The sequence below is a fragment of the Rutilus rutilus genome (assembly GCF_951802725.1).
Source record: "Rutilus rutilus genome assembly, chromosome: 23".
Taxonomy (NCBI): Eukaryota; Metazoa; Chordata; class Actinopteri; order Cypriniformes; family Leuciscidae; genus Rutilus; species Rutilus rutilus.
Genome location: NC_140233.1, coordinates 13263379 through 13273749, shown reverse-complemented (window position 1 = coordinate 13273749; position 10371 = coordinate 13263379). Strand labels below are relative to the sequence as shown.

At 38.0% G+C, this 10371-nt stretch overlaps 1 protein-coding gene across 2 annotated transcripts; it reads left to right on the top strand.

Annotated features, from left to right (window-relative positions):
- The first annotated feature begins 2960 nt into the window (after nt 1-2960).
- fbxl9 (F-box and leucine rich repeat protein) lies at nt 2961-9818 on the top strand. 2 transcript variants are annotated; one of them, XM_084396437.1, is made up of 8 exons: nt 2961-3350; nt 5846-5947; nt 6070-6384; nt 6640-7311; nt 8222-8440; nt 8545-8757; nt 9099-9316; nt 9393-9818. In XM_084396437.1, exons 1-8 carry the CDS (start codon nt 3324-3326, stop codon nt 9559-9561), a joined length of 1935 nt encoding a protein of 644 aa, XP_084252563.1. In that variant the 5' UTR covers nt 2961-3323; the 3' UTR covers nt 9562-9818. The 2 variants fall into 2 exon arrangements, with proteins under 2 accessions (XP_084252563.1, XP_084252564.1); XM_084396438.1 differs by having other exon boundaries at nt 3187-3350; nt 8599-8757; nt 9393-9811.
- Nucleotides 9819-10371: the final 553 nt, after the last annotated feature.

Below are 10371 nucleotides of genomic sequence, written 5' to 3'. Positions count from 1 at the left end.
GTTTTATGCCGATTAATACCATAAATTTGCGACTACAAGACTAATGGTTTAAATGAACAACTAGTAGTCAACTAGAAAAATCTTTATTCAGGGGCAGCCTTACAAAAAAAGGTTTATAGTCTATTGTCAACAGTGTAGCAATGCATGAAGCACAGCTCACACAAAAGTCACTTTTAAACCAAGCAGCTTTCTATTGATCAGTGCAGCTGTAATAAACCTAGAAAGTTCGGACAAATTGTTGCGGCTAGAGAAATCTACTCTACAAAGCAAACAACATCACAGGGGTAGAAACAATAATCTTTATTTAATATAATTCATGCAGTTACCAAACATGTCAGACTGGGTCAGGTTTTATTTGAAAAGAAGTAATAAAAGTATGTCAAAATGGGTATTTTTCTATAATTAGTTAGATTAACACATACATCAAACTTAAAAATAATTACTAAAAATATTACTATAGTGAATTAGGTAAATAAAGATGATTTATATACACCAATTTATATACAAGAAATGTTAGGCTACTTGTTTATGTATAAGCATTTTTTAAACCCAAATACCAAAGAGCAACGTAGGCTACAAATCCAACGCTACGAGCATTCTATGACGTCACGATGTGACGTCATAGAATGTCAACACACTGTGGCGTCATCTACAATGTAGACTATGCTATGTCGAGTGAATATCACTGTGCTATTGCGCTCCAGTGTGAACAAGCTCATGCGAGAGAACATTGACAGCTTATACAGAAGGATTTCACAGAGAACAGCAATTTTAGTCTTGAAAATGTTTCTACCTTATTTAAGGCCATCCCTTAAAGTTCGCCCGCTAAAGCCATCATCAACCATCAGGCAGTTTCACTGTGTGCAGAATGAGATGCCGTCAACTCGACGAGAGTCTGTGGGGGAGCCCACTGGCCAGACACCCACGCACACACCAACACTCATGGTGATTAGAAATTGTTATAAAAATGATCTGACTACACCTAACCAAGCAACCATCAGGCAGCATCACCATGTGCAGCAGATGCCGTCAATCCACCAAGAGTCTGTGAAGCTCACTGGCCAGACACCCACATTCACTGGATATGGGCATAATAATGATCTGACCCGACCTAACCAGACACCGCACGCGTTAATTTTAACTTCAACTGAAAGGCCACACAGGGAAATGAACAAATCTCCAGTCCTGACTCTGCCTCCACTGGTCGGTGGGGCTGCTTTCAAGACACACAAGCCCCGAGTCGTGACAGGTCGAGCTCCGCTACTATCCCCTGCTCCTGCTCCTCCTACTCGTCTCCCACAGCTTGTGATTGGCCGGATAGCACCTGTGAACCGGAGCAGTGTGAGGAAACTAGCCAGTGAAGAAAAGCAGAGCCCTGTTCGTCCCATGGTTCGTCCAAGACAAAAGAAAAGCGGCTCTAAAAATCATCACAAGCAGTAAAGACCAACCGCAAAAGCCAGTAAGACTCCTGGCTGTGGCCGATTTTCCGCCAGTGAGTGAATCAGTGCGGGCAGTGATGTGCAGAATAGCGGATCAGCAGCATTCAGAGCGCCAGCGAGCTGCAGTGAAAGGTTCTGTCCCGCGGTGAGCAGCAGTGGCAACTGTCCCGCGGCGAGCACTACTGTCCCGCGGCGAGCAGCAGTGGCCCGCGCCGGTGAGCTGCGGCTGCCAGAGGGAGCAGCGTCATATTCTGAATGATATCAATCCACAGTTTGACTTGTGATGCAGCCTGGAATTAAACCACACCATGTTCTTTATCTAGCCAGGGGGGAACTGGCCCCCGACTGAGCCTGGTTTCCCAAGGGTTTTTTCTCTCCATGCATTCTGTAACAGATGGAGTTTGGGTTCCTTGCCACAGTCGCCTTTTGGCTTGCTCAGTTGGAGACACTTGATATTCGGCAATATTACTGATCTGACACTATTGGATGAGAACTGCAACTGAGCTGGACGATGGCATCACTGTGTTCTCCAGAGCGGCTTATAGATTAACTAAACTCATTCCATAACTGATTAATTTTACAGTTATTGAAAGAGAAAATCTCATTGCTCTTGACTGAATAAATGTCTTAGTTTTAATAAGATTCAGTGTTTATTTCATTCATTTAGTGCAGTTTTAGTTTTACATTATTTGATTATTATTTTTCTGTATATTTATGCAATTATTCTAACTGCATTCATGCTACCTCTCTGAGCTGCATTAAAGCGTAAATATAGCTGAACAGTAAATGCAGTTTCTGGGGAAAAAAGTTAGATTGAAAATTGTAATCGCTTGACAGCACTAATTATAGCTTGTTAAAATACAGTCATGATTTATTATTTCTGCATTAGTCATTATTTTATTGTTGTTGACAGAAACATTACACTGAGACAGAAACAGTGACTGCACTTGCATCAATAATCATAATTTGTCTATTTTGTGAATGAATGAATGAATTGTGTGGGTTTTTCCTCTTTTTATTTATTTATTATTTGGAAAAATTACACGAACACAAGTTTTATTGGATAAAATTGTTTGATAAATTGCTTACTCATATTCTGTACAAACAGCAGTCTGTTTTTATAATTCTATGGTGAATGTTTTATGATTAACCATATCTAGCTATTTGTCCTAGTCAGGCAAAACATGTTTTTAGTTTACATGCACTTTTACGGCCCTAGAATGACAGAGTGAGTGGCACCAACACCAGGCCAAGATAAAGACACCTGTTTGATACAAGAATGCAGAATTACTGTATATTGCTTCAGAGGTAGCCTACTTTGCATCGATGCAAAAATGTTGAACAATTATGCAAAAAGCATAATATAGGCTATTATACACTATATTATATTGTGAAGTAATTCGTAGAAATTTAGCTGTATATGGCTCATTTTTATGTGCTCACTCACATCACGTTCAAATGAATTACTGCGCCATCTGTCGACACAAATCCAAAGTCAGGTTGTGTCTTTCGTTATACTACGTTTCCCAGGTGACTTTGCGGGCTTCTTGCACGTGATGTCCAGTGTTGTTCTTGTGACTGTTCTTTATTATTTTCTTTGAAAAATGTTTTCTTGCTCACATTTCTGAGGGGTTTAGGATGTGTAGCGGAACGTGTTGTGGATAATGTTGGGGTTTGGTGCATCGTTTAATACTGTGTAAGGAGGAGGAACAACGAGAGGGTGTTATCAGATCATCCCGTGCTCTTGAATGTTTAGCACGTTGACAGTCCGCGACCTGCCACTTTAATGATAAACAACGTTGATCTGAGTCAACGATTTAATATTGATATTACATTTATATAAATGATAATTAATACGACCAGATATCGGAAGTGAGCGCAGTCATGGAGAGTGCACACCTACCTATTGAGGTGAGTCCGTCCATCCACACATCACACACTGGATAGGCTAGCCGCTAAGTTAGTGGTTTAGAGCTGAAATAACAAGTAAGCTAACATGAGTTCCCAACTTGTATTTTCATTACCTTTCTGTTTATTCGACACCATATCCTTACTGAAATGTACCATAGTTTTACTGTGTTTTTGACTCAGTACCATAGCACAGAATAGATATTAAGAATGAGAATAAAAAAACGATATAGACTGACAGACAGACATTGGTTGGCGTAGTTATATTAATAATATCAGTATATGTTTATTTATTTTTTCTGTATATGGGGCACGTTGTCACAATAAAACGATATGTGTGTGTATTAATAATATATATTATATATATATATGGGTCAAAGACGAAAAGGGGGTTTAAAGCATAAAAAAAAGAGCTTTAAATTGAGTCTTTTTCACATACATTAGAATATGTCCTGTTTAACTTTATATTGTTCTGAGCAAAAAATAATTACTACCATACATTTTTACTGTGATTTTACAGAAGACACCCACTAAAATGTCATTCAGTGTAACAATATTTTTATGCAAAAAAATATTATCAGACATTTTTAGAAAAACGATTATTTGATGACATATTACAGGACTATTTAAAGATCACAGTGCAGACCCCAAATACGAATTATTTGTCATTTTAAAGCATTATACTTCGCCAATATCCTTTAAACCATTAGCCTAGGTTTTACCCATTTGTCAGCAAGAAGTTTTTGTAAGGAAGTGAAAATCAATTAAAATCAAATAAAATTTTGTAGGATCACATATTATTTTACATATTTTAATAAGTACAGCTCAGAATAAGTATATTGTTTCATTTCTACATAAATATACCTGTTACACCGAATGACCATGGTTTGTTACGCTGAATGACATTTTTGACAAAATGGAGAAAATAGTGTCATTGTTTCCATAATTGCAATGTTTTGAATTTGAATATTATTCTGTATAATTTAATTCCTAAACAAATCACAGAAGCAGATGCTGAAATGAATAATCATTTTATTCCACAATGCATATCATATTCGTAAAAATGAACTGAACTGGTGGTAATACTGTATAATCAATATCTCTCATTTCATTGAGAACTTGGAACTTGAAGGACAAACACACACACACCTTCACAATTTTGAAACAAACTGGTGGTAATATAATCGATATCCCTCATTTAATTGACAAATTGGAACTTGAAGGACAAACAAACACACACCTTAACAATTGTGTACAAAAGTGGTGGTAATACAATCAATTTCTCTCATTTTATCAATAACAGAGGTAGTGATTTAGAGATTTCATCAAGAACAGAGATGGTGGTAATACAATCAATGTGAGAGAGAGAGAGAGAGAGAGAGAGAGAGAGATGCCTACTAAATAAATTTCTCCCAGTCTGCTGTAGTGAGTTTGGACTTCCTCAGGGTTAATGGCTCAGGTTCAGACACTATTGCCTTCACATCAGATGTGAAGTAAAATAGTTTGTCTGGTGTCTCAGGCCACACAAATGCATTCTTTCCAGCTCCACTTTGATGCATGCAGTTAACCTCTAATTCATCACCTTCACCCCCCAAAACCTGCCCAACAAAGGGCTTGCCATCATAGAGGACCACTACAAATTGGACGGAATTTTTTTCCCAAAAAATCTAACAAAAAAAGTGTTTTTTGACATTTCACTGAATGACATTCGTTTTTGTAACTCAAGATACCACACTATGAAAAGGTGAAATTATCAAATATTTAAGAGCAATAAACTTACCTTGCTGAATCACCACACGGTCTTCAGGGGGCCTTTTGATGATGTCACAGACTGCTTGATGACTATTGGTTGTTTATTTAATTTCAAAATGGCTTCCTGATCCCGTTACACTGAATGACCTCTGACAAACTGCATATTCGGGACAAAAGTCCACTAGTTATTTCAATATTTAACGAAAAAAAGAACACATAGTCCTATGTAATATAATACAGCCAACACTTATGTGAACATGCCAAGGAAGCAAATATTTTATACGTTTATTTAAAAATGTATTAGTAAAATCATACGCTGAATGACAATTTTACACTTTGGAGCATTATTTAACTCATATTTTGTCAATGTATTTTCACAAAAGTTATTTGAAACATGAAAGTAGACATTTTTCTTGCATTTAATATGTTTTTTTTGTATGTAAAATCACTTTTGTAAATTGTATTTGATGCGGACACCAAAATGGTGACGTCTCGTCTTTGACCCATATATATATATATATATATATATTATATATATATATATATAATACATATATCATATCATTATAATATTGATTAATAAACACGCCCCCCACCCCCCCCCCCCCCCCCCGCCACACACACACAAAAAAAGTGTATAATGTATTACATGAGCAAAATGTGACAACTTTCATTATATAGTTGAGTCTTGTCTTCATATTTTCCAGAGAGAGCGTAACCTGTCAATTTTCTCCCTTCTGCTCCAGATTATCTCCTACATATTGAGTTACCTTCATGTAACGGATCGAAAGGAGGCGTCACTGGTCTGTAGGAGTTGGTACGAGGCAAGCCAAGACCACCGGTTTCAGGTTTTTCTCATTTTCATTCAAATATCAAGATGATCTAAATTTATACTAAATTTAGACATTCATTTTTTGGTTTAGTCCACTTCCACAGTTGTTTAAATTGCCTTTTGGGTGCTTTAATCTAGAAAAATGCCACCTTCAAGTTCCATGCTTCCACATCTTCACTGGACTTTATCCGTGCACTTGCAAGGCGCCCTCGCTGTGGCCTAGTCATCAGTCATCTTGATGGATCCAGCCTGTCAAGACAAGTACTTTTGGAAGTGGGGCTTCACCTCGGCCCTCACTTGGACAGTTTGGCTCTACCCGGCAGCAGCATCACAGAGTCCTCCCTGCTGGGCCTCCTGCCACATCTGACCGGCCTCCGCAAGCTGGACCTTCACGGCCTGGACAGCCTCTTCATGTCTGGAGCTTTTCTGTCAAGACAGGAGCACCGTCGACAGGTTACATCTTTAAAGAAATTATATATATATAATATTATATATATATAATAAAAAATATATATAATTATAAAATTAAGTGATATAATTTTATTAGATATAAATTATAATATTTTAAATGACAATTTAACTATATTTTTTTCATTAATAAAATAGTATAAAAATGTAAAAATAAAAATAAAGCTTTTTAAACAAATAACGCTTTGTCTGTCAAAATGATGTTGTATTAAGTACAATCTAATATTTGTGCGATATTAGGTGGAGAACGCTTTGAGGAACCTGGAGGAACTGGACTTGTCTGATCTCCGCTACCTCTCCGATCTCTCTTTCAACCGGCTGACGAGTTGCACGCCCAGGTTGCGCGGTCTGGCCCTGGCCGGATGCCACATCGCTTTCGAGTTTGACCCATACCGAGGGAGCCCTGTTGGGTCCGGCTCCTCGGCTCTAGTTTCCCTCCGTAACCTCTTGAATCTCTTGCAGAAGCAGGCCGGTACGCTCCACAGCCTGGACTTGAGTCGCACCAGCATCACTCCCGAATCCCTCCGCTCCATAGCTCAGGTGCCCGGCCTCCGTCTGGAGGATCTGAGTCTACGCGGCTGTAAAGAGCTGACCGACTACTCCATAGAAATCCTCTGCAAGCACCAGAACGGCCTGAAGACGCTGGACCTCGGCGCGTGCACTGAGTTGACCAGTAGGACGGTGCTGGCGGTGTCCACTGAGCTGAAGGAGCTGCAGTCGCTGACCCTCTCACAGGACTGGAAGATAACAGATAAAGGCCTGACCGAGCTGATGGCGCTGCCCTGTTTGAGGACTCTGGATCTGTCGGAGTGTCTGCATGTCAGCGGGACAGACCTGGTGAAGGGACTGTCCTGTCCACAGCCCAGGGCGCAGCTGCAGGCCCTTAGCCTAAGAAACTGCTCATACATAAAGGTGAGGCAAAAGTGCTGAATGGCACGTTTTGAAATTTTTTTTTTACCATATCAGTTATCAGCCAATATATCAGCTGATATTGTTTAATTGTGCCTGCTCATTTCCCCTACTTTTACAATTCATTCACTTGTGTCAATATCTAACCCTTGCTTAAACAAACACTAATAATAATCTTAAACAAATCTCAAAATGAATATCCATTTTCATACTGTAAATTATAATGTTGTGATGCCTAAATTCACAGTTAAAACAATTATTATTCTTTTTTTTTTTGTATTATGTATTAACAAAAATATTTTATTTGTTATATATATATTAACAAAATAGTATTAAAAAAAATAGAAAATATTATTAAAATATTATATTGGCTAAAAATGTTTGGGTAATATGAATATATTATCCTGTTTTTTGACATTTTGTATATATATATAAAAAAATCTGTATACTGTAAATGATAATGTTATGACAATGTCATAATTATATTTCATATTATAATTGTTTGATACTTACTATAATTAACAAAATAGTATAAAAATAAATGTTTAGCAAGTATTTGCCATAATTTAGGATGATATAATAAAAATATCTTAAATTGAATATCCATTTTTCATACTAATTAATTAATAATGTTGTGATGCCTAAATTCATATTTACAATAATTGATTTTAGTATTTAGTGTTTTATTTTTTGTTTATGTGTTAAACATTTTTATAATATAATAATATTGTATATACATTTTAATATTATGATTACTATATAATAATTATAATTTGTAATTAACCAAACAGTATTAAAATGTAAAAATATTTTTGTTTTGCAAAATTTTATTTGAATATTTTCCTCAAATGACCCATCATAAATGATTTTTGTATTGTCCCTGTTCTTGCTAACACCCTCTGTCCTCAAGCAGGACACAGTCATGTTCTCCCTGACGCAGTTGCTGGGCAGTAACCTGAGAAAGCTGGACCTCACCTCCTGCATCTATCTCACTGACCTTAGTGTTCACGCCATCGCAAAATATCTTCCTGCGCTGCTGGTGCTGCGGCTCGGCTGGTGCAAAGAGATCTCCGACTGGGGGCTGCTGGGGATGGTGGAGCCCACCCAAAATTGTGAACCAAGAGACAAAGAGGTGGGATTTACTTTTTTTTTTTTTTTTTTAGGTCTTATATAGTGTTTTGATAATCAGTGCACACAAAATGTAAAAATGTTCTCATAAATGCCTCAAATGTGAAGGATGATAAAGGCCCAAGCTTTACTAGGACATTTGGAAACATGGGCTTTTTCCAGCCTCCCAGCCTGCCTTTCCAGGAGAAGCCACGTCTCGTAACCGATGAGGACCTGGGTGCGTTTAGAGATCAGGAAGGAGCATCACTGCTGGCCCTCAGGGGTCTCCAGGAACTGGACCTGTCGGCCTGCTCCAAGTTAACCGACACCAGTATCACACAGGTCAGTGCATAATAGAAACGGTGTTTTTTGTGAGCAATAATGGTTAAAGTGTAGATTACTTACAAATTGTAGTCCAAAATACATTATGAACATTATAGTTAGTAATTACATTGCACATATTAGGTCATGTAATCCGACTACTTTTTGATTACTTTTAGATTACTTTTGACCTAACGTGTGTGTAACATTGATTTGAACAGGATAATCTTGTACCATATTGAAAAAAATATATATACAAAGAGAAAAAAAAAAAACTTTTTTTGTTTGTTATCAACAATTATTTTGTTATTAGGGTAATCGGTACTGAATATTTATAACCAAAATGTTCCTGGCCACCTCAGGTACTCCGTTTCCCAGACCTGCAGCGTCTCTCGCTTTCCATGCTGCCTGAGATCAGCGACGACAGCTTGGTGTCCGTAGCTCTTCACTGCCGCAACCTCACGAGCCTGGCACTCAACCTCTGTCCCCAGATCAGTGACCAAGGTATGGCGCGGGCCCTTCCGCTCCTCCACAGACTGCAGCATCTGTTCCTGGCCTGCTGCGACGCGGTTACCAACGAGTGAGTGACCTCATCCAGCGCTGTTTTCATACTAAACTATTGAGCTCCGCTTAACATGGTTAATGTGTTCCTGCAGAACTCTTTCCATAATCGCGCTGCACTGCGACAGACTCCGGACCCTCGATGTGTCCATGTGCAAGGACATAACCGTGCACCAGGTGGACCTCCTCCAGTCCCGCCTGCCCTTCCTTGAGAAAGTCAAGTGTCGCTTTGCCAATGGCACAGATTTCACTATGGTACTCTGATTCTGTAATACAGTGAAAGTGAATCACTTTTTACTCAGGAATAAAAGAGTAATGCATTTCTAAATGCTTTATTTTTTTGCATAGGACCATAATTGTATTATTTATGTGGTGAATCACTGCTTTTGAATGTAAGTGTTCACACATTTCAAATTATTCCAGTATAAACATGTAACAATCTGCTATTGATTAGTAGATATAAAACTCCATTTCCTGGCTGTATTCCAGGCAGTATGTGGCAATAAATGATTATAAGAATTAATGCTTGCTTCTGTCTTTTTCATAAATTGTTCTGTCCCACTGTGGTTTGCATGTGCTGCGTTTTATAAGTCTACACCTTACAACTTCTGTATTTCGGCAGCACCAGATAAGGGTGAACTTTAAACTGTATGACACATAGTAATGTTCAAAGGTCATTAGTTTTATGATATTTGTTGCTATGTAACCTGAAAACATTTTATATACATCCTGCTGACTTCTGATTCAGTTTGTTTTAATTAAACATTGCAGCTGACGCTTTTAAAGTGACAGAGCATTGAAAGTGCAAGTTTTATCAGCGTGTGTGAATCTGTGCTGCCACATCAAAAGAAATATGTTTACATTATATCAGATGTTAATGAGTTTGTCTGTTCAGTCTATTTTGAAGTGAGGAAATAAAACGACGGTATACCGCAAAAACGCATTTCTGTTCACATCCTCACGGGTTTAACTGTCGAAAACGAGACCAATGACCGAATCACGAACTAAAAATAAAATAAACTCTTACTGAATAGTTTTACGGAAAAAAAACACACCCAACTCTTCTTAAGGTGA

What these genes read in the sequence shown, in the direction of transcription:
- fbxl9 (XM_084396437.1), top strand. Translation starts at nt 3,324, where the DNA reads ATGGAGAGTGCACACCTACCTATTGAG. An exon ending in GTGCACACCTACCTATTGAG is followed by an intron (nt 3,351 to 5,845) that starts GTGAGTCCGTCC and finishes CTTCTGCTCCAG; the next exon opens with ATTATCTCCTACATATTGAG. An exon ending in TGCGACGCGGTTACCAACGA is followed by an intron (nt 9,317 to 9,392) that starts GTGAGTGACCTC and finishes GTGTTCCTGCAG; the next exon opens with AACTCTTTCCATAATCGCGC.